Source organism: Poromitra crassiceps (assembly GCF_964638095.1).
Source record: "Poromitra crassiceps genome assembly, chromosome: 1".
NCBI lineage: Eukaryota > Metazoa > Chordata > Actinopteri > Beryciformes > Melamphaidae > Poromitra > Poromitra crassiceps.
The window spans coordinates 122649947-122675168 of NC_139623.1; the positions used below are offsets into that span (position 1 = coordinate 122649947).

At 47.0% G+C, this 25222-nt stretch overlaps 1 protein-coding gene across 1 annotated transcript in view; it reads right to left on the minus strand.

The window, feature by feature from the left end:
• The window catches only part of ik (IK cytokine), an 86964-nt gene that overhangs the window by 32158 nt on the left and 29584 nt on the right, over positions 1–25222 (minus strand). Inside the window, exons 8-10 of the mRNA XM_083635550.1 lie at positions 24907–24953; positions 24097–24260; positions 19067–19175 (exon numbers count right to left, since the gene is read on the minus strand). Coding sequence (XP_083491676.1) covers positions 19067–19175; positions 24097–24260; positions 24907–24953 — 320 coding nt within the window. The remainder of the gene's footprint in view (positions 1–19066; positions 19176–24096; positions 24261–24906; positions 24954–25222) is intronic.

Sequence of the window (25222 nt, forward strand, 5' to 3'; positions counted from 1 at the left end):
AAGAGGAGTTGTCTGGCGGGGAGGAATGGGACCGCGCTACCGCGGCCACCTCTCTGTTAGGGACCCGTTCGGAGGCTAGCCTCAACGAGCCCTATCAGAAGCAGTTTCTGGGGGTAATGTCTAGGGCTGCAGCTAAGCTTGGCATCGCTCGGGCCGAACCACCTCCGCCCCTCGAATCAGTGCTGCGGGGTTGCTATTACAACCAAAACGAGGAGGTGCGCGGGGAGCAGGTAACCAGTCCCGTACTTAGTCACCTCCCTGGGGAAGGGGGGGGGGGGGCTATGAGCCCACCGTCGTTGGGAGCTCAGCGCTCAACTTCGGTCTGGGACTCAGCAGGGGCCTACCCAACCCAGCTCGCCGGGGCTTGGCTTCAGGGCCAGCCTTCGGCTTGTAGCTTTAGGGACAAGCCCACCGTCCTCGGTGCCCAGCGCCCGAGTCCGGTCGGGAGCTCTCCCTGGATCGCTTATCCGCCGTCAGGAGGCCCCCGGGACAAGCCCACCATCGATGGTGCCATGGGCCCATCGTTGGTCGGGACGGCTCCATGCGTCCAATTCTGGACCTCCGGCGCCTCAACAAGACGCTGAGGAAGCTCCCGTTCCGAATGCTCTCTTTTCCCCACCTCTTCAACGCGTTGAGACAGGGGGATTTCTTTACTTCAGTGGACCTGAAAGATGCGTTCTTCCATGTCCACGTGGTCAAGAGACACAGGAAATACCTGAGGTTCTCCTTCCTGGGGAAGGCTTACGAGTTCTGTGTCTTGCCTTTCGGCATGTCATTGAGCCCGCGAACCTTCACGGCTTTCGTGGAGACGGCCTTGGCCCCCCTCCGCGCGAGAGGGGTTTGCATCTTCTTTTACCTCGACGACGCTCTTATTGTGGCCGGCTCGAGGATCGATGCCATGAAACATACCAAGGTGGTGACCGATCACCTACAAACCTTAGGGTTTCTGGTGAACTGGAAAAAGAGTTGCCTCGCCCCAGAACAGACGGCGATCTTCCTGGGGCTCGAGTTGAACTCCCGGGCTATGCGAGCCCGCCTTTCGCGGGAGCGACAGGCGCGCACGGTGCGGACAGCGAGGACATTAAGTCGATGCTCCTCGGTGTCAGTGCTTCAGTGCACAGTCATGTTGGGCCTGATGGCCTCGGCACTGCATGTGCTCCCCCTTGGGAGGCTACACATGCATCCGTTCCAGATCTGGTTCCTTGCGTTGCGCTTGGATCCAGCCAGGGACCGTCATCGCAGGGTGCCTATGACAGGTCAGGCCCGCCTGGCTTTGGCCATGTGGGCAGACCCCCGTTACCTATCGAGGGGCACTCGATTGGGCCCGGTCCCGCTCAGGCTAGTGATTCGCACCGACGCCTCCCTCTGGGGTTGGGGTGCGGTGTGCGGGTTTCTGTCGGCGAACGGCCGGTGGGAAGCTCAGGAGCATCGCCACATAAACGTCTTGGAGCTGGAGGCGATCCGCCTCGCTCTGCTTCATTTCCAGCGAGTCATACATGGACGCCATGTGCTGATTCGCTCGGACAATATGGCGGCGATCGCCCACCTGAACAAACAGGGCGGTGTGCGGTCGAAGACTTTGAACCGGTTAGCGGCGGAGATTCACCTGTGGGCGTATCCCCGTCTCCTGTCAGTGTCGGCGGTCTATCTGCCGGGACGGCTGAATTACGGCGCCGACCTGCTGTCTCGAGGCTACCCCCGTCACACGGAGTGGTGCCTCCACCCTCAGGTGGTGGAACAGATTTGGGCCAGGTTCGGTCATGCCCGCGTCGATCTCTTCGCATCGCGGCGCGCGACGCACTGCCCATTGTGGTTCTCGATCCAGGAGGACAGCCCCCCGTTGGGACACGACGCGTTGGCGAACGCGTGGCCACGGGAGGGGCTCTATGCGTTTCCACCGATCCCCCTGATCCGTCAGGTGTTGGACAGGGTGAGGGAACAGCGTCTCCGGCTCGTTCTAGTGGCCCCGTTCTGGCCCAGGCAGACGTGGTTTGCGGACCTGGTCTCCCTGGCGCAGGGCCCGCCGTGGGCATTGCCGGTGCGGGCCGATCTCCTGTCCCAGGCGGAGGTGTTCCACCCCTCCCCAGGCAGGTGGAAGCTAGCAGTCTGGCTCCTGAACGGGACCAGTTGCTAGCACAGGGCTTGCCTGACAATGTGGTGCGCACTATTCAGAGTGCTAGGGCCGCTTCGACCCGCACTCAGTATGCGTACAAGTGGCGGGTTTTTTCGCGATGGTGCACAAGTAAGGGTGTGGATCCAGTGAACTGCAGCGTGCGTCCAGTTCTCTGTTTCCTTCAAAGCTTGCTTGATGCGGGGCAGTCCCCGCAGTCGCTTAAGGTGTACGTAGCCGCGATTTCGGCTTGCCACATGGGGATTGAAGGGACCCCCGTGGGGGTGTGCCCTTTGGTCTCGCGCTTCATGAAGGGGGCGCGTAAACTGCGCCCGCCGTTGCGGTGCGTTTTTCCCAAATGGGACCTGGTTACGGTGCTGGACGGGCTAACGGGTCATCCGTTTGAGCGCTTGGACTCCACCGATTTAAAGGTTCTGTCCTTAAAGGCCGGCTTTACCGTGGGGAATATGAATATAAAATCTTAAATTTCGAATCCGTTGAAATTTTTGAAATTGCTTGTTCACAGCCAGAGAAAAAAAAAAAAAAAAAATTAGGCCAGGTGACGCGTTTAATTTCAAAAATTTCAACGGATTCGAAATTTAAGATTTTTTAAGAATTAACTCATTGAGTGCCAGCCACTTTTGGAGAACAGACGCTCCCAGTGCCAGAGTTTCAGAGCGTTTTCAGTGATTTCTCGAGGCCCACAGAATATTGTGTGATATTACTATGTAAACACCGAACACGCAAAAAGAACAAGGAGACTCTATTGTATCATCAGCAAAAAAAAGTTTATTGATACCATTTTCCGTTCTTTAGTTATCAGCCGGAGAAGATAGGTCAAAAACAGCAAAAATATGCTTTTCTATCAGGAAGCTGAGATATTCAGCCTTTTGTGAAATGCATTATTTCAAGCACATTCACTGACTCTAGCTAATATTTTTTTGATGATGTGACCTGGTTTAGTTCTGTGGTGCATGCGTGCCCCACCCCCCTGTCCCCCCCTCTCCCCGCCTCTCCCCGAGTCAGCTGTAAACTCCTCCCCACACGCACAAAGTCTATTCGGAGCCTGTTTTTGTGCCGCGCGGCTCCTGGCAGCTCACAGCAGCAATGAGGAAATGCCCAATGCGACTGCAGGTAAGGGTTGGCCCTTCGGCGTTGGGTGCTGCCTTTCTGGTGTGTTGAGAAACTATATACAGACAGACAGACAGACAGAGGAGCTGCAGTTGTGTGCGCGGATTGCTGTTGGCAAGCAGCCCAGAGCCATCATGTAGATGGCTCTGGGCTGCTTGCCAACAGCAATCAATCCGCGCAGCATGAGCGCGGTTTGTCTTTTGATCACGGCTTTGTCAGGCTGTATTTCTGTCATCTGGAGAGCACTGTCGCCACCTAATGGCTCGGTAAAATAGGTTATAGACATTCAACATGTCCCAAAATGTTACAGGACATAGATCTGGCTTCGATGGACCCCCCCCCGTCAAAAAACGCAATTGACGACAGTCGTCGTCTTTGGCACTCTACGTCAGTATTTGAATTGACGACAGCTGTCGTCATTGGCATTCAATGAGTTAATATATATTCATATTCCCCACGGTAAAGCCGGCCTTTAAAGACCGCGCTGCTGCTGGCCTTATCGTCAGGAAAGAGAGTCGGTGACCTGATTGCCCTCTCGGTACAGCAGGCCTGTATGGTTTTTGGGGACGATGGGCGCAGGGTTACGTTGCGACCTAACCCGGCGTACCAACCCAAGAATATTAATGCCAGCTATAGGTCTATGGTAATAGACTTATCGGCATTCTGTCCCCCGCCGTTCAGTTCGGGTGAGGAGAGACGTTTGCACATGCTGTGCCCCGTAAGGGCGCTCTCGGCCTATGTGGCCAGGACGCGCTCATTACGCATTACAGATCAGCTGTTGGTTTGCTTTGGGCAAAGGGCCCAGGGCAGACCCCTTTCCAAGGATCGCTTATCACACTGGATAGTGGAGGCGATCGCGTTGGCATACTCTGCCGTGGGCAAGGTTCCCCCGGAGGGTATCAAGGCGCATTCTACGCGAGGTGTTGCGACATCCTCTGCGTTGTTGCGCGGTGTGTCGGTGGAGGACATGTGTGCCGCGGCCTCATGGTCCTCTCATCACACTTTCGTCAGGTACTACAGTCTCGACGTGTCCGGTTCGCAGTTCGCGCACGCGGTGCTGTCGGTGGCAAGAAAGTAGTATCGTTGCCACTCTAATATGTCAGACGGTTAGGCATAAACGTTGCCATATGGCCGTGGTTCACCGGTGCCTTTCGGGTCGCCCTGTGGGGTGCTCCCGGCAGCAAGGTCGGTTGAATGGAGGCACTAGTGAGAGCTTGAGTTTGAAACGAAGTAAAACATTAGGGTTGTGCTACAACCCAGGTTTTACGAGTGAGAACGAGAGCTCTCACTACCCAGCCTTGCTGCGTCGATGCGTCTCTGGGTGCGTCGGATCTCAGCTGGCTGGAAGAAATGAGTGGCGGCCCCTGGGCTGACTGGCCGTGACGTAGTCACGGGGGCGAGGTGGGAGGCCCAGTCAGCCCCAGGGGGGCACCACGTCACCTAAAGGGGCGTGGTCAGGTTTTAATGTAAAGTAATTTTTGGAGCAAAAATGACAGTCTTCCATAATGCTGCGTACGCAGTGAACTAGGCACTAGTGAGAGCTCTCGTTCTCACTCGTAAAACCTGGGTTGTAGCACAACCCTAATGTTATACACATTCAACATGCCCCAAAATTTTACAGGAGATGGATCTGGCTTTGATCCACGTCCCACCGTCAAAAAACGCAATTGACAACTTTAGTCGTCATTGGCACTCAACGTTACTATCCGAATTGACGACTAAAGTCGTCATTGGCACTCAATGAGTTAAAGCCCCACTCAGTAAGTTTTCCACTGCGCCCTCTGCGTGCATTAGTATCGTTAACGATATCGCCGTTCAAAGTCAACAAAACACAGCGCCAGAAGCTCTATGTACATGTTGTGACATCGGGTACTCACCACGTGATGAAATAATAATGCATAGTCCCGTGAAACATCATTTTCGTAGCAAATCCGAATCGAGTTACTTCCTTGTATTCATTCAGACAGCGCTTCCGCTGTACAGCGCATGCGCGCATCCTGTTTTTTTTTCTTTTTTCTTGCTACGGGACGGGGCAGACAACTTGCTTAGTCCCAGTGCTGGCCAATGGAGGGCGATGTGGGATAAATAAAGACGAGGGTCTCCCTATTACAAGTCAATCTACCATGGCCTGTGACTAAAAAGCTCTTATATTAATGTAAAAAATCTCAAAAATCTTACTGATTGGGACTTTAAAGGGGAGAGATAATTGACCTAAAATAAATATGTAGTGTAGCCTATGTGGGTTAATAATCCTGGGTTTAAGCTTCATTAACACATTCACTGCCAGCCGTTTTTTTTTTTACTGTAGGTAGGTTCTGCCAGAGGTTTTTTTTGAGGATTCTGGCTCATCTTTCAAGACCCGAGGATTCTTTTCTGCTAAGATTTTGTGAACACACAATATCTCAAAAGAACTAATAGAATGTGTCCTTTCTCTGTCTAAAAGAGTTAGTTTGTAGAGTTAGTAGTTATGTAAGCATTAGCAGTTGAATACAGCATGGTTTCAGCGTCAGAAAAATTATTCTGAGATAAACGGCTTTTTGTGAAATTCGATAGAACAGTCACTTTAACCATTCATTTTTGGCATCAGTAAGACGTCAGACATCTAAACAATAGTTTTGAACAGTAATTTCCTCCATAACAGCAGGAAACCCCCCTCTGCTTCCAACTCCTCCCTCCGTGTGTGTCTTCTTGGCTGCAGCGGCCGTGTCACAAGGTCGTTGCTGCTGCTGCTGTAACCTCGCGTCACCAGGCTCATTGCTTTGCTGCTGCTGTGCCTGTCTGTGCGGCCGCTCTTTGAGGAAGTCTGGATGGACTCGCTCGCTTCTTGGAGTTTTGGTTGAGAGCTTTGATGAAGCTTTTGCGATTCTGGTCATATTTATGCTGCGTGTTTCAAAGTGTGTTCCACCCGTAATCTATTATGCAAATTTGCAATCCCGCACCGCCAGCAATCAGCGCGAAAACGAAAGCGTTTTCGCCAATCCATTATCATGAGAATGGCTTCAGTCACACTGCTTTTTGCTTGCCTTCCTCTAGTCAGGAAAGCACTGTCGCCACTTAGTGGGTCGGTGGAATGGGTTGTACACGTTGTACACGTCCAATACTTATATAAGAGATGTAAAAGGGTTAGATGCACATCCCACTGTCAAAAAAACAAAATCGATTTTTTTTCATTCAGTGAACGGTTGGATTTTGTTTGACGTAAAAACACGTCATTGGCAGTGAACGTGTTAACATGAAGTGCCAGATTTATGGTTAATCTAGTAATATACAGTGGGTTCGGAAAGTATTCAGACCCCCTTAAATTTTGCACTCTGTCATATTGCAGCCATTTGCTAAAAGCAATTAATTTCATTTTTTTCCTCGTTCATGCACACACAGCACCCAATATTGTCAGAAAAACACAGACTTGTAGACATTTTTGCAGATTTATTACAAAAAAACACTGAACTATCACATGGCCATAAGTATTCAGACCCTTTGCTCAGTATTGAGTAGAAGCACCTTTTTGAGCCAATACAGCCATGAGACTTCTTGGGAATGATCTAACAAGTCTTTCACACCTGGATTTGGGGATCTTTTGCCAATCCTCCTTGCAGATCCTCTCCAGTTCTGTCAGGTTGGATGGTGAACGTTGGTGGACAGCCATCTTCAGGTCTCTCCAGAGATGCTCAATTGGATTTATAGTAAGTCAGGACTCTGCCTCGGCCATTCAAGAACATTCACAGAGTTGTTCTGAAACCACTCCTTTGTTATTTTAGCTGTGTGCTTGGGATCATTGTCTTGTTGGAAGGTGAACCTTCGGCCCATTCTGAGGTCGTGAACACTCTGGAAAAGGTTTTTGTCCAGGATATCAATGTACTTGGCTGCATTCATCTTTCCTTCAATTGCAACCAGTCGTCCTGTCCCTGCAGCTGAAAAACACCCCCACAGCATGATGCTGCCACCACCATGCTTCACTGTAGGGATGGTATTAGGCAGATGATGAGCAGTGCCAGGTGTTCTCCACAAATACCGCTTAGAATTAAGACCAAAAAGTTCGATTTTGGTCTCATCAGACCAGAGAATTTTATTTCTCAGAGTCTGGGAGTCCTTCAAGTGTTTTTTTGGCAAACCCGATGCGGGCTTTCATGTGTTCTGCACTGAGGAGAGGCTTCCGTCGGGCCACTCTGCCATAAAGCCCCGACTGGTGGAGGGCTGCAGTGATGGTTGTCTTTCTAGAACTTTGTCCCATCTCCCCGCTGCATCTCTGGAGCTCAGCCAGAGTGATCTTTGGGTTCTTCTTTACCTCTCTCACCAAGGCTCTTCTCCCCCAGATGCTCAGTTTGGCCGGACGGCCAGTTCGAGGAAGAGTCCTGGTCGTCCCAAACTTCTTCCATTTAAGGATTATGGAGGCCACTATGCTCTTAGGAACCTTAAAGGGATAGTTCAGTTTGTTTGAAGTGGGGTCCTATGAGGTACTCTCATACAGTCAGTGCACTGGGTAAAGCACTCTGGACGCATCGCCCACCGAGATAGGAGAACTGCACTCCAGCTGCAACAGGCACAGAGAGCTGTCTGCTGAGTGTGATGGGGGCCAAGAGCAAAAACATACAAAACAACAGAAAAAATACATGAAATGCTTCCATACTGCTCACCTGGCATAATGCAAGTCTCCCACAAGCCCTGAGATGCCAAGTTGACTTGAAAAGATGTCATTTACACCCTGTTTTTAGCTGAAATCGTCACTGTAGCAAGGTTGTACCCTAGTTGTTGAACTTTCAGCTGCTAGCTCCAGTGACAATTTCAGCTAAAAACAGGGTGTAAATGACATTTTCAAGTCAACTTGGCATCACAGGGCTTGTGGAGACTTGCATTATGCCAGGTGAGCAGTATGGAAGCACTTTATGCATTCTTTCTGTTGTTTTGTATGTTTTTGCTCTTGGCCCCCATCACACTCAGCAGACAGCTCTCTGTGCCTGCCGCAGCTGGAATGCAGTTCTCCTATCTCGGTGGGCGATGCGTCCAGAGTGCTTTACCCAGTGCACTGACTGTATGAGAGTACCTCATAGGACCCCACTTCAAACAAACTGAACTATCCCTTTAAGTGCAACAGAATTTTTTTTGTAGCCTTGGCCAGATCTGTGCCTTGCCACAATTCTGTCTCTCAGCTCTTCAGTCAGTTCCTTCGACCTCATGATTCTCATTTGCTCTGACTTTACACTGTGAGCTGTAAGGTCTTATATTGACAGGTGTGTGCTTTTCCCAATCAAGTCCAATCTATATAATTAAGCACAATGAAGGTGTAGGCCCATCTCAAGGATGATCAGAAGAATTGGACAGCACCTGAGTTAAATATACAAGTGTCACAGCAAAGGGTCTGAATACTTATGGCCATGTGATATTTCAGTGTTTTTTTGTAATAAATCTGCAAAAATGTCTACAAGTCTGTGTTTTTCTGACAATATTGGGTGCTGTGTGTGCATGAACGAGGAAAAAAATGAAATTAATTGCTTTTAGCAAATGGCTGCAATATGACAAAGAGTGGAAAATTTAAGGGGGTCTGAATACTTTCCGAACCCACTGTATATTATTTTCACACATAAATGTAGGCTATTGAAATGTAGGCTTATTATGTGGTGTATTCCCAGCCCCCCCATACATGTAGGCTAGGTGTTTTTTTTTTACAATGAATTCGTATATCATTAATAATTGGGATTATTGTAAATATTAGGATAGGTGAGATCAGATGACTGCTTACCATGTAAAAGCTTTAATAACACTGGAATTGAGGGCCATAGTGTTATTAAATATTGTACATGGTATGCAGTCATCTGATGTCCCCTCCCCTAAACGTTACATGTCATGACTTGCTCCTTCCTTGGCAGAGATCTGTGCTCGAGCACATTGCCTCGTGTTTCACTGTAAACGAGTAGGCTATTGTGATAAGCAAACTTTTTCAGTGAAACAAGTTCGCTTGTCACACAATACTCGTTGGACTTATTTGAGGGGATGTATGTTTATCGTTCACGTTCGCTAACCTGTCGGTCTTTAAACTCTTTGAACAGGTCGGGGTGCCTGTCGGCAAGATGTTTAGCCAGGTTCGATGTGTTTGAGCCTTTCGCTTTGGTCGCGTTGAAGCACCTTTTACACACTGGTTTCGATGTGTCCACGGGCTTGCCTTCGCTGTCGGCAACGTATACAAAATATTTCCATATTTCGCTTCGTGCATCTGCTTTTTCTACAAGCGTTGCCGCCCAACGCAAGCTTGCAAGACGAAGCCGCCGCTGCCATTTTCGCTGTGTCTGTCCTCCTGTGTGTCGAGAGCATAGGTCGGGAGTCGGCACGCCCACACATGAAGCAGACAGAGTCAGAGAGAGCTTTTTTTCACTTTTCACCAGTCACCATTGGTTCAAGGCAACAATGTGTTTATTAGCCAGAGGTGCATTACCGCCACCTACCGGACTGGAAAGTGGAAAGACATTTACTCGGCCTGGATCCGTGCTCAAATGCGGGCGACAGAGTGGAATGTAATGCATGCTGCACACCGGCCCCAACAATTGTGAAACATTCATTTTAATACAAATCTAGCAATTACACTTGAATCAACACACACACACACACACACACTTGGACATTGGACACAATCTTCATCATTTTGCCTCTTTACACCAACATCACAATTGTAATATTTACAGTAGGTCCATTGACCAGCTGGAGGACTAGCTGACCATGCTCTATTGTCTTGTCTTGGTTTTAGATTTGCTTGTTATTCTTTCTTTATATTCTTTTTGTTTTAGTATTTTATTTTATGTTATTGCGTGCCATGTAATGTGCATTGTTGTCTTGGACCCCAGGCACACTAGCTGTCGTCTAGGCGTCAGCTAATGGGGGATCCTTTTAACAAACAAACAAATAAACAATTTACTTAAAATTAAACAATCAAGATGTGCTTTAACTGCAGACTTCCAGCTCTAATTTTTAGGGTATTTGCATCCAGTTCAGGTGAACGGTCTAGGAATTACATTTCATTTAAAGGCACCAAAATTACATTTTAAGGAACCAAAAGTAATTGGACAAACTAACAATCATAAATCAAATTGTCCCTTTTAATACTTGATTGCAAATCCTTTGCAGTCAATGACAGCCTGAAGTCTGGAACCCATAGACAGGTTTCGTCCCTGGTGATGCTCTGCCCGGCCTCCACTGCAACTGTCTTCAGTTCCTGCTTGTTCTTGTGGCGTTTTGTCTTCAGCAAGTGAAACGCGCTCAATTGGATTCAGGTCAGGTGACTCATAAATACAAGTATTTTTTGATGATGTGAGTGCCAACAGCAGCAGGATGAATTCTCAAGTGTTTTGGGCAATATTATCTGCTCACATTCAGCCAAATGCTTCAGAACTCATTGGATGGTGCTTCACAGTGCAGATTGAAGCATACAGTATAGTGACCTGAAGCATACAGTATAGTGACCTGAAGCAGACAGTATAGTGACCTGAAGCACAGTATAGTGACCTGAAGCAGACAGTATAGTGACCTGAAGCAGACAGTATAGTGACCTGAAGCAGACAGTATAGTGGCCTGAAGCAGACAGTATAGTGACCTGAAGCAGACAGTATAGTGACCTGAAGCAGACAGTATAGTGACCTGAAGCAGACAGTATAGTGACCTGAAGCAGACAGTATAGTGACCTGAAGCAGACAGTATAACGAAAGCAACCAAAGAGCTTTTGAAGGCAAAGAAGTGGAAAGTTCTGCAATGGCCAAGTCAATCACCTGACCTGAATCCCAATGAACATGCATTTCACTTGCTGAAGACACAACTCAAGGGAAAACGCCCAACTGAAGACAGTTGCAGTGAGAGGCATGGCAGAGCATCACCAGGGACAAAACCCAGCATCTGCTGATGCCTATGGGTTCCAGACTTCAGGCTGTCATTAACTGCAAAGGATTTGCAACCAAGTATTAAAAGTCATCATCATCTTCTTCTTCAGCTGCTTATGGTAGCAGTTCCAGCAGGGAACCCCAAACTTCTTTCCCTGGCCACATTAGCCTGCTGACTAACTGGGGGATCCCGAGGCATTCACAGGCCAGCATGGAGATATAACCTCTCCACCTAGCCCTTGGTCTGTCCCGTGGTCTCCTCTCAGCTGGACGTGCCTGGAACACCTCCCTAGGTAGGCGACCAGGTGGCATCTTTACCAGATGCCCGAACCACCTCAACTGGCTCCTTTCTATGGGAAGGAGCCTCGGCATGACTTTGAGTCCCTCACAGATGACTGAGCTTCTCACCTTATCCCTAAGGGAGATGCCAGCCACCCTCCTGAGAAAACCCCTTTTGGCAGCTCGTATCAGTGATCTTGTTCTTTCGGTCAGGACCCATCCTTCATGACCATAGGCGAGGGTAGGAGAGAAGATCTATCGGTAGATTGAGAGCTTTGCCTTCTGGCTCAGCTCTCTTTTCATCACAATGGTGTGTTAAAGCGAACGCAATACCGCTCTCGCTGCTCAGATTCTCTGGCCCATCTTCTGCTCCATTGTCCCCTCACTCGAGAACAAGACCCCGAGATACCACCAGTTTCCTGCTGAGAACATGGTGTCAGATTTAGAGGTGCTGATCCGCATCCCAGTTGCTTCACGCTGTGAACCGATCCAGTGAAGCTGAAGTGCTGAAGGTCCCAGACGATGATGCCATCAGGACTACATTGTCCATGAAAAGCAGCGACGCAATCCTCAGCCCACCCAACTGCAAGCCCCTCCCACCCAACTGCAAGCCCCTCCCTCCAGTGTTTCCCATACATTGATCATTTGTCATCCTGTCACCATCATGACAGGATTTTGACCGCCACATCTCTCTCTCTCATTCACACACACACACAGACACACACACACACACACACACACACACACACACAGGACAGCGGAGTGATTGGCTGGGTTTTGGCATGAAGAGTGATGACTGGTTGAGGTAAAATATCAGGGCCAATCAGAGGCAGAGTATGATGAAATGCATCGTGAATCGCCTCTTACTACCTCTACTAAAAAATAATTGTCTCAAATAAAATTGTCTGTAGGACAATCACAGGGAGAAGCATGGGGAGTGGGTTAGGGTATCACAGGGAGAAGCATGGGGAGTGGGTTAGGGTATCACAGGGAGAAGCATGGGGAGTGGGTTAGGGTATCACAGGGAGAAGCATGGGGAGTGGGTTAGGGTATCACAGGGAGAAGCATGGGGAGTGTGTTAGGGTATCACAGGGAGAAGCATGGGGAGTGGGTTAGGGTATCACAGGGAGAAGCATGGGGAGTGGGTTAGGGTATCACAGGGAGAAGCATGGGGAGTGTGTTAGGGTATCACAGGGAGAAGCATGGGGAGTGGGTTAGGGTATCACAGGGAGAAGCATGGGGAGTGGGTTAGGGTATCACAGGGAGAAGCATGGGGAGTGGGTTAGGGTATCACAGGGAGAAGCATGGGGAGTGGGTTAGGGTATCACAGGGAGAAGCATGGGGAGTGGGTTAGGGTATCACAGGGAGAAGCATGGGGAGTGTGTTAGGGTATCACAGGGAGAAGCATGGGGAGTGGGTTAGGGTATCACAGGGAGAAGCATGGGGAGTGGGTTAGGGTATCACAGGGAGAAGCATGGGGAGTGGGTTAGGGTATCACAGGGAGAAGCATGAGGAGTGGGTTAGGGTATCACAGGGAGAAGCATGGGGAGTGGGTTAGGGTATCACAGGGAGAAGCATGGGGAGTGGGTTAGGGTATCACAGGGAGAAGCATGGGGAGTGGGTTAGGGTATCACAGGGGAGTGGGCACAGTTGCATCTGCTTCAAAAACACCTCAGCAGACTGCTTGGACAAAACAGCTTGGTGTGTCTGTGAAGCAGTGAGGAGTAGGGCTGCGTGTCTGACCGGGTTAAAGAGCGCTATTTTAACTTTGAACAGCCCTACCACACTGTTAAGATGAAGCTGCCCTTCACTGCATATGAAACGACGTCTGCCCTTTTAAAATAGAACGGAGTGGACGTGCCAAAGTCACTCCCTCTTCAGGCATATGCAGCACACGAACCAAGGGATTTAATCTGCCATTCATTTTTCCATCTACATTTAGTAAAATGCTTATAAAAATAGGTTTACTTGGTCAAACCAAGCGATAGACCATATAACATTTCACTCTGGCCAAAAATTTTAAATTAAATTTTTTGGGTCCGAATCAAATGTTATCATAAATTATGTGCTCTTCATGTATTCCATGGGGCTTTACACAAAATATGGAGAAACACACATTTCAAGTTTCTATCTATATAAGGAGCTATCTATATACGGTATACACAATTGAGTATGTGGAGTTTGTCTGTTTCAAGTTCTGTGTTCGGCCACAGCTATGCAGTTTTACGTACGATTAGGCTGAAACCTTCAGGGTGTGTAAAGGGCACCAGTACGGGTGACCTGACGGAGCCGCATTTTTTAATTAGGCTAATTAGCTAATGATGAGTGAGATGTCATCAGTGATGATGTCATGAGGGCGCACACACAAGGAGGCATTGTGACAAGACAGTGATGTCACACACACACCATGGTAATACGGCATATGTTGTCTTTTCCTGGTTTTAAAGGCTGCATTAAAGCCCCATTCAGCAACTTTTCCAAGTTTTGCTATTGGGGAAACTGCGCCCTCTGGGTGCAATAGCATCGGTATCGATATCGCCGTTCAAAGTCAACAAAACACAGCGGCAGAAAGCTCTATGTACATGCTGTGACATCGGGTACTCACCACGTGATGAAATAATAATCCATAGTTACGTGAAACGTAATTTTCGTAGCAAATCTGCACCGAGTTACTTCCTTGTTTTACTGAACACAGCGCTTCAGCTGTACTGTTAACCGTTTAACCGCCGAGAACGTCTTTGATCGGTTAAGCATGTCGGTTAAACGGACAATTTGCATGTTAATTTACATACAACAGTGTTGCCAATCTGGCTATTTTTCCCTACTTTGTGGGAAGCAATGTTAAAATGACTATATTAAAACATGGCACAAGGGTTAATAAAGCTTGATTTGGCAATAAATACATGGTTGATGTCGATTTTCATTCAGACCTACTTGTTGTCTGATGTCTGATCAAATGCAGCCGCGGCAGCGCACACACACAGAGCTCCACATGTCACAGCCACACCCCCCCGCCCCCCTCTGCTTTGACCTTTAACTCATTGAGTGCCAATGACGTCGATCGGCGTCAAAGTAAATAGTAACGTTCAGTGCCAATGACGTCGAACGGCGTCAAATGTGTTTTTTGACGGTGGGACGTGGATCAAAGCCTCATGCATCTCCTGTACAAATATTGTAGCTATTGAAGGTGTATAACCTATTTTACGGACCCATTAGGTGGCGACAGTGCTCTCCAGATTAGAGAAAGTTGAGGAAAAACAGCAGAAAAAGCCGTGATGAAAGAGAAACCGATGCATGAGCCAGAGCGGCACAGATTGCTCTGGCTGGAGCTAACGTTAGCTGCGAACAGCAGCCAATCCGCTCCCACAAATGAGCCCCTCTGTCTCTGCTGCATAGTTTCTCCACACGATTAGCCGCCAGAAAATAAAACCAAAGCCAAACCATTCTCATGAGAATGGTTTGGCTTTTCAGTGTCGCGCTGGGAGCCGGCGCATAAGGCGGAGCGCTCCGAAAATAGACTCTGGGTGCAGGCACTTTGAAACGCGCAGCAGAAAGCCTAGAATCGGACGCAGCTTCATCTCAGCTCACAACCGAAACCCCAGAAACGCAGACAAACTCAGCGAGCCCCATCCAGACGCCCCCCGACGAGCGGCTGCCATCCGAACATGGATCCGCAGGCAGCAGAGCCTGCCATAGCAGGCAGCAGAGACTCGCCTGACACACGCAGCAGAGCCACCAGAGACACTCCCACGGAGGAGGAGTTTGGAGTTGAGGGGGGTGGGGGTGCTGTTTATTGAAGGAAATTACTGTTCAGATGTTTCAGGTCAGAAAATATTAGCTTCAGAGTCAGTGATTTGCTTGAAATGCTTCATTTCACAAAAGGCTGATTATCTTAGCTTCTAGATGGAAACTTCTGTTTTTGCTGAAATCAACCTATCTTCTCCGGCTGATAACTAAAGAACGGAAAATGATATCAATAAACTTTTTTTTGCTGATGATAGAAGAGAGTCTCATCGTTCTTTGGGCGTGTTCGGTGTTTACATAGTAATATCACACAATATTCTGTGGGCCTCGAGAAATCACTGAAAACGCTCTGAAACTCTGGCACTGGGAGCGTCCGTTCTCCAAAAGTGGCTGGCACTAGGGGCGCACCGATCACGTTTTTTGCCACCGATCGCCGATCACCTATGAGAAATATCTGCCCAACCGATCATCGACCTATCACCGATTACCGATATATATATATATATATATATATATATATATAATATATATATATATATATTTATTTATTTTGTAAGCAGCTATAGCAGTCTATTATAGAACAGTTTCCATTTTACATATAAAATGCGGCTTATATAACGGTGCGGCTTATCTATGGATTTTTACAGCTAACGGCCACTAGGGGACCTCCTAAATCTATGGATTTTGGTACGAGAGACAGAACGAGAGCAAGACAGACATTACGAGAGCGAGACCCTGATTGGATGATGTTGCAAAAAATGTGCCTCGCGACCTGATTGGAGCACTGAGCCACTACGCTCTATCAGCCACTACTGTAAAACACCCTCCCTCCTCTCACCCTCCCTCGCTCCGGGGGAAAAATGTCGGCGATTGAGCCAGAAACACAGTCTGAATGAAATTGAATGTAACGTTCCCAATTCTATGTATTACATTCTAAAAACTTAACGGCAACATTTTGGAAGGCTAAGCCACACAACTAGCTCGTTGTAATCTAACATCATGCTTCAAAAGATGGAGAACTGGCTGTGTTACGACGATGAGGATGCAAAACATGTAATTTGCATGTTTCGTTCCACCCATGTTTCGTCCGCGCTGCCAAATTCAATGGAATGAAACTAATCTTGTAGCCTATGTTGGACGTAGTGAAGTGTTTTTGATTGATTTGTTCATCGGACTCAAAACGGTCTCCGCTGATAAGACACGGAAATCTCTGTTACAGGCAGGCGCTATGCCTCCTCCTGACCAGTTTTAAACATTAAAACACCTGCGGCTTATAGTCCAGTGCGGCTTATATATGTAACAATCATTCAATTTAGCTGCTGCGGCTTATATTCAGGTGCGCCTTATAGTACGGAAAGTACGGCTGACGAAAGCAAAGCGTGTGCTTTGCAACACAATGATATAAACGTTAGAGCACAATATGAAAGTTAAACGATGGACATTGAAGACATGAAAATGGGCTGCCTCATGTTTCTCACGTGCAGCATGATCGGCTATGCGATCGGCGACAATAAAGAAATATCTGCAGCAGCAGATCACATATTTGAGGTCAAAATCGGCCGATACAGATTGCGTGCCGATCGATCGGTGCACCCCTAGCTGGCACTCAATGAGTTAAGCACGCACAAATCGCTTGAGGAACAGTTTCTTCCCACAGGCCACGAGACTCCTTAACATACACAAATAGTGTAGTAGCCGTACTGTACCGTACTGTAGCTGCTACCATTACGTATGTCTAACGTTTAATTGTATGTTTAATAAGGAATATGCTATTTGCACCTGTATGTCAAATACGCCGAATTTAAAATGTTTAAGCACGTCTAAAGTATGCACATGACATGTGCACCTATGTGCAGTGAATATGCCACTGTCTCTGACTTGTCTTATCACTATACTGCTTTATTGCTTGTTGTTTCTCTTGTTTTCCTGCACCTATATGCCTTGTTATATTTGTACTATGTTGTAAACGGAGTCCACAGCACAAGAATTTCACACAAATCTTGAATCTTGACCAGACGAGTGAATGGGACAGAAGAAACAAGAAAGGACCATCTCGAAACGTTTCATCCAGAAAGGCGACAAAGTACGATGTCAATTGTGCGATGCTGCTCTTGAGTGCCAGGCAATGGAAAATGTTCTTCCCTTACGGGCCGTGCAGACTCAGACTACAGCGACTATGCTTGGCGAGGCGAACGCGATCCAATACAAATGAATAGCAGCAGCGACAGACTGCAGTCTGCAGGCAGTGAAAACTGCATTTCTCCACCTTTCTCTTTCTCCCAGTCTCTCATGGTTCAAGCAACAAGCATCTTCCACATGGACTGTGAAGAATATCCCTGCTCGTGTTTAACACAAGTCCTCCCGCGCCATCTCTGTCCCTGTGTGTGTATCTCTGTGTGTGTATCTCTGTGTCTGTATCTCTGTCCCTGTGTGTGTATCTGAGTGAGTGTGTGTCAGAGCGAGGCGTGGGGGGGAGGAGGCTTGCCTCCCAGACTGCTGTGCTCTTCTTCACGCAAGAACACTAATGCATACGAATAATGTCAAATTCAAGCGGAATTGGTAGTGTTGAAGCACTGCAGTACCGGATTCGCACACTAAGAATAATGGTCGCATACATGCCGTCTGGAACCACCGTTGGAACCCTGAATACCTGGAGTGAAGGCACTCCACTAATTAATATTTTACGTCTTAAATTTGTTTTTGTACTGATGGTTAACCGATTAAGGGGGTCAGTTAGTTGAAAGTAAAATTAACCGAAAATCCACATCCCTAGTCTTAGATTTGCCTTTGTGTGTTATTGCAATATCAAACTACATAATGTTATACACTTTATTCTGCTATATTCGCCTTAGCACAGTGGACTGCAGTAGATCCTTAAATCTCTCTTTGTAGAGAATCGATTATAGATTCTTGAGAATCGTTGGAATCGGGATCGTGACCCCAGGAATCGGAATCGGATCGTGGCTTAGCCGATCGGGGCACCCCTACTGAGTAGTGACCCCCTTACCACATACTTCCGCAGCACCTCCCACAGTATCTCCCGGGGAACCCGGGCATAAGCCTTCTCCAAGTCCACAAAACACATGTAGAACAGATGGGCATACTCCAAGGCCGCCTCCAGGATCCTTGCGAGAGTGAAGAGCTGGTCCGTTGTTCCACGACCAGGACGGAATCTGCATTGTTCCTCTTCAAGGAACAACCTCTTTGAGGTTCGACTACTGGGTGGACCCTCCTTTCAGCACCATAGAGAAGACTTTTCCCAGGAGGCTGAGTCATGTGATGCCTCTGTAGCTGGCACACACCCTCCGCTCTCCCTTTTTGAACAGGGGAACCACCACGCCGGTCTGCCCCTCCTTTGGCACGGCTCCAGACTTCCACGCAACGTTGATGAGACGTGTCATCCATGACAGCCCCTCAACACCCAGAGCCCTCAGCATTTCTGGACAGATCTCATCAATCCCTGGGGCTTTGATTACCTGATGATGTTAGTTTGTCCAATTACTTTTGGTCCCTTAAAATGTAATGTACGGTAATTTACATTTTACATTTTAACCGTTCACCTGATTTGGATGCAACTACCCTCAAAGTAAAGCTGGAATTCTGCAGTTAAAGCACATCTTGATTGTTTCATTTCAAGTCCATGGTGGTGGTGTACAGAGCCAAAATGAAGATTGTGTACAATGTTCAAATATATATGGACATAAATGTGCTGTTAGTATCCTCTGCCCACAAGGCTCGGTCAGTGTCAAAAGTGGGGTTTTGCTAGTTGTCAAAAGAGCATAAGTCAATTTTATTTATATAGAGCCAAATCATAACAAACGGTAGTTTGTGCAGTTATGCCCTTTTGGCAACAAACAAATCCTTGCTTTTACTGTTGATGAGGCTTTCAGCTTTTGTTGAATTAAAACTTGTGGGTCATGATTTCAGTTGTAAGTCACGTTACCTTTGTCCTTCTTCTTGAGCTTCTTGTGTCTGGTCCCCTGTCTCAGGTAAGACAGGATCTGAGTCAGCTTGGAAATCACTATGTCATTAGTGGTCAGAGTGGTCTGGGCCTGTGGGGGTGGGAGAGAGAGAGACAGAGGACAGAGAGAGACAGACAGGGAGAGACAGGGAGAGAGACAGACAGGGAGAGGGAGAGAGAGAGAGAGAGAGAGAGAGAGAGAGAGAGAGAGAGAGAGAGAGAGAGAGAGATGACTTCAGGGCCAGACAGGGATGCAGATTAATGTATGGTGAAAAAAGAGAGATGCACGAGAGCGGGAGTGCTTGATAAGGAGGGGGCACTGCCATGGGGATTGTGCACTGCCGCGGGGGGGGGAGACATGCCGCGCCGTACCGGGGGGCAGGCGGCACACTGCACCATCGCAGCAGTTATTTCACTATTTCTCTATAAAACAACGAAAGCAATTGACACATTTATGTGCTGAATGAGTGAATATTCAACAAACAGCAGCATTATTATTTTTTTATATATTTTATTTAGCATTTAAAAAAAATTAGAAAACAGAAAAACTAAAAATCTCTGATACAGGAAAAGAAAAGAAAAGAAAAGAAAAAACATGCATACACTCCAAAATCACAACACAGTGCCACCAGTTACATACAGCTTATAAATATATATAAATTGTGCTTGTAAATATATATATATAATTTATATATACCGTAAATTCCGGACTATAAGCCGCACCGGTGTATAAGCCGCACCTGCAAAGTTGACTATTTTTTTCATATATAAGCCGCACCGGACTATAAGCCGCGGGTGTTTTAACACATTGAGTGCCAGCCATTTTTTCAATCCTGTAGGTAAGTTGTGCCAGGTTTTTTTTTGAGGATTCTGGCTCATTTTACAAGAGCCGAGGATTATTTTCTGTTAAGACTTCGTGAACACCAATCATCTAAAAATAACTAATAGAATGTGTGCTTTCTCTGTCTAAAAGAGTTAGTTTGCAGAGTTAGTAGTTATGTAGATATTAGCCGTTGAGTACAGCATGGTTTTAGCGTCTGAGACAGCAAGCTGAGATAATCGCAGTTTTGTGAAATTCAATCAAACAGCAGAACAGTCACCTGCCTGTGATTGTGGGTGCCCTTGGGCGAGTCTGTATACTGTATTGTGTGTGTGTGTGTGTGTGTGTGTGTGTGTGTGTGTGTTCGCGCGTTGCTCCGCGGCTCTGGGGGGAGGGGATCTCTGTCCGTTCTTTGCCCCCGCGGCGTGTCTGTCTCCCGCTCTGTTCTCTCGCTCTGTTCTCTCTCTCTGTTCTCTCTCTCTGTTCTCTCTCTCTGTTCTCTCTCTCTGTTCTCTCTCTCTCTCTCTCTCTCTCTCTCTCTCTCTCTCTCTGGACTAGAGAGAGAGAGAGAGAGAGTGTGTGTGTCTCCAAACTCCTCCCTCCGTCTGTGCTGCGGAGTGCTCTGCTGCTGGGAGTTTGAGCAGCCTCTCTCCCTGGCAGCGAGTGTGGATAGGTCTCACTGTCTCTTGGGTTTGAGAGCCCCGATGAAGCCCCGTGCGACTCTAGGCTTTATGCTGCTCACCCAGTCCATTTCTGGAACCCCCCACCGCAGCAGCGCGAAAGTGTCCCCGCCTACAGTATGAGAATGAGGCTCGTTCGTTTCTGACTGTAAAATCGCCAAGCCATTTCCGCGGGAGGCGGCTGCTTTTGGTTGACTTTATCTCTGTCGGGAGAGGACCGTCGCCACCTAGCTGGTCGGTAAAATAGATTATACACATTCAATACTTCCAATATCTCCATAGGAGACGCGGGGGGCATTGATCCACGTAGCACCGTCAAAAAAACGCCCAGCTATTTCCTTGAAAATTAGAATGCTTTCTCCAGCACGGAAAGCCACAGCCACGGGTCCCGTGGCTGTGGCTTTCTCTCTGTCTCTGTCTGGAGAGAACTGTCACCACTTAGTGGTCGGTAAAATAGATTATACACATTCTCTTCCTCCAATAGTGATATAGAAGACGTAAAAGGGGTTGATTGATGTCCCACCGTCAAAAAAAAAAAATGTTTATGTAAGACGAGATAGCTCGTCTATGGCACTCAACCGTTGGATTATGTAAGACGAGATATCTCGGCTATGGCACTCAACGTGTTAATGGTATTTTTTTTTTTTTTTTTTATGTTTAATTACCATATGTAAGGGTTCATGCACAGAGGGGATTGTCGGGAAAGAGATGGCTGTTTGAGGAAGCTCCCATTTATTAACATTTCAACAAAACAACATAACACAACACCACCTGTGTTGTTTTTTACAGTGCACACAGTGTCATACAGTGTGGTGAAAAGAGGGCAAGAGAGGAAATTAAAACAGAAGTGGATTTATAGTTAGAAAGAGTGCTAAAAAAGAGAGATTTTTTTTTTTTTTTGAAAAAATCCATAGATAAGCCGCACCGTTATATAAGCCGCAGGGGCCAAAAAAGGCCAAAAAACGGGAAAAAAGGTGCGGCTTATAGTCCGGAATTTACGGTACATATATATATGAGTGGGATCCCACACAAGGGAGAGAGACCGGCCGGGCGGATCAGTTGTTTCAACATCATAAGATATAACAAGTCAAATGCCAACCATTTTGAGACTGTACGCATCTATCTGCCAGTGATCTATCTGCCAGTGACCGGAGAATTATATTGTTATTTGCTTGTTTTAATGCTTTTGTCAATAAACATTGCCAACAAATAGCCTTGTTGTTATTGTGCTATGTACTTCGGAAAATCATGTAGGCTACCTGAATGTATCACAATATGATCGCAGAAGGAGCCCATTAGTTGTCTGGTCAGAGGCAGGTTGGATAAAATGATCAGATGTGATATATAATAAAGATTGTTGATGTCGAGTGAACACGAACCGAAGATTGGACCAGACGAGGCACACCAACCAAGATACAGTAACACTGTACAGTATTGCTGTGAAAAAGTGACTACACATTTGATTGTGTTAAAGGCCGGCTTTTCCGTGGGGGATATGAATATATATTAAATATCACGCCCCTAAGGTTTTCAAATCCGTTGAAATTTTTGAAATTGGTTGTTTACAGCCTGAGATATCACCAGAAATCCACTCTGTGTGTGGGGGGGGGGGGGGGGGGGGGGGATGCGTGTGCGGGGACTCGAAATACTACATTTCCCACAATGCACTGGGCTCGCGTGGCCTTCGTTTCCATGCCCACCCCTCAGGCATTTGGCTGATATCAAACTCCAGTAGGTGGCGGTAATGCACATATATGTTTGCCAACCGCCATAAAACTCAAAGAAGAAGAAGAAGAAGGCTTCGACAATAATACATGGAGAGAAGAAGAAATAAATCGAAAATAAATCGAAAATAAATTGCCAAATTGCACCAAATTTAAACTGAAGTATATATGTCGGGAGATGTCTTCATAAAAAAAATTCATGCATTTTAAGGCCTTTTCGTAGGAGTTACGCGCATCTGATGTTGTAACTATTTTCTGTAAAAATGTGTAAAAACGGGTACATTGCTCAGCGTTGATTTCGTTACTTCAACCCACCTACTACTAGATGTAAAATTTGACGAGCTTTCCAATGCCGCCAGTCACGTGTCTGTCCGTGCTTCCGTTCCCGAGAAAATCGTCTCTTTGCAAGGAGCTATGGAAAGCTAACCTAGCTACAGCAGGCTAGGTGGTCGAAAAAGATGGCTGCCTTTTTGTTTTTCTTCAGACCTCTGAAGGGGCGTGGAGGACCTCTAGAGGCTCACAACAGTTGTAGTTCATAGGTGCACGACTTCCGCAAGGCGGACTTGGGCCAGATGACGCGAAACGCGTCGGCTGGCCCAAAAAATATGTGAGAGATGCTTGATATCTCTGGGAGTGAAGCTCCAATTTCAAAAATGTCAACAGATTCGAAAACCTTAGGGGCGTGAGATTTAATATATATTCTTATCCCCCACGGAAAAGCCGTTCTTTAAGTGTTACACTCTATCGATAAATGTGTTCCAATGACACATTAGCTTGCCATATTCTTAACTGATCGAGCTTGGTGGAATTACCCCAAGACAAGTGTGTATCAGCTTTAAAAGTCCAATACAGAAGAGCATTAAACTGCAAAAAACTATATTTATTGAAATGTGATCGTCACGTTACATAACGTTATAGAGCCCAAATGGTCTGCCCATAGCCTCACTTTACATGGAGGCTATGTACGAAATTATTTGCATCTGTTAAACCAACATGTATCTTCCATAATGAATTCAATCATAATCATAATGCTACAAAGACATGAGCTAATCACCACAGAACCGCACAGACCATGTCGCCCGGTATCACGGACGCAAATGTGTCCAGGCCACTGAGATAAATATGAATCTTTATTACCGGTATATAAAACAAAGGTTTTTCTTCCAAAACCTGCAAAAATCTTTCACATTGGTGGTAGCCATCGCGTGCTAGCAGTACTGAATGTGTAGTGTTAGCTTCTTTGCTAATAATAAAGGGCGCTGAGTGATGACGCCATCTGTTGCACTGCGCATGTGCTCTGTGTGCTAAGCTGGTTGGCTGATGGAGTGGTCTATCAAGGGAGGTACACCCGCCCCTCCCCGTCCGCAGAAATCGCTCTGAATGGCGCAGCCTCCAGACTCTTGTGACTGATAGCACATAGATAGAGGTCACGTGGAGGCTGGGTTTACCCAGGCTAGGTTGCCAGAGGTTGTGGGTTTGGGGATGGGGATTAAGTTGCATTATATTCGAATGAGTTAAGTGTAATGGGTACACCAAATTGTTCCAGTAAGAGTCAGCCACCTACTTGCGCATAGGACAGCATCTGGGTCCGTTGTTTAACATGAATACTCTTTGACTTTGCACTGGATTTACAGCACAAGACAAAACAAGAGCAACATTGCTATCTCGAATTTTATCCAGATGTTTTTTGATTTTCTTGTTTTCATGATTGTGGGAAGCGAAAACCTTGTCACGATTAATATTGGGTGCAGCCCTACGCATCTGTCTGCCAGCCTCAGCCTGTCTCACCTCCATGCTGGGGCAGTCAGCCTTGCTGCGGATCAGGGTTGTCGGGATGTCGGTGTCGGTGAACTCGTCGTCCAGATCCACCACGTACGCCATCCTGCCCGGGAGGAACAGCTCATTCCTCTCTGTCTGCCCCGACCTGAAGACCATGCGGTAGATACTCCTGCCTGAGAGAGACAGACAGAGAGGAAGACACAGAGAGACAGAGAGTGAGAGAGACAGAGAGACCAGAACACCACACAGTAGATACTCCTGCCTGAGAGAGACAGACAGAGAGGAAGACACAGAGAGACAGAGAGTGAGAGAGACAGAGAGACCAGAACACCACACAGTAGATACTCCTGCCTGCAGTAGGGCTGTCAATCTTCCTCTACAATCGATCTACAATACGATTTTCAGCTTTCATGCTTTATTTTATTCGCTTCTTATTGGGGGTTTTTAATGAATTTTTTATTCTCAAATTTAGACTTACGCAGTTACGATATTATGCAGTGACAGATATTATAGTGACAGACAACCCTGCTGGCTGCTACTATTATACTAACACTAATGAGAGTAGGGGCTGTGGACAGCCTGCTGCAGTGTGTGTGTGTGTGTGTGTGGCAGCTGTTGGAGGAGGATAATGACTTCAAGAACTTCAAGGACCTTGTGCGAACCCTGCAGAAGTCTCCAACAGGCCGTCAAGTAGCTCACCAAACAAATCCAAAATGTAAACAAATATTTTATTTATTTATGCATAAACAAAATCCCACTCATGCAACTGATACAAACTAGTACTAACTGGTAGTAACTAGTAATGGATGAGAGACTCACCAAGTCGAGTCTTAAACTCAATCTTCTCCTCTGGCTCCACGTCTTTCCTGACAGACAGGCGAGAGACAGGTGTTGAAACACATCTTCACATATTTTGAAATTCCAGGACTTTTCCAGGTTTTCCATGACTATGGGAACCCAGAATTTTAATATATTGTGTAGGATGCAGCCTCATGTTCTAAACGTGTATGTGAGCTTGATGCAGTGTCATGTTCTAAACGTGTGAGCTTGATGCAGTGTCATGTTCTAAACATGTGAGCTTGATGCAGTGTCATGTTCTAAACATGTGAGCTTGATGCAGTGTCATGTTCTAAAC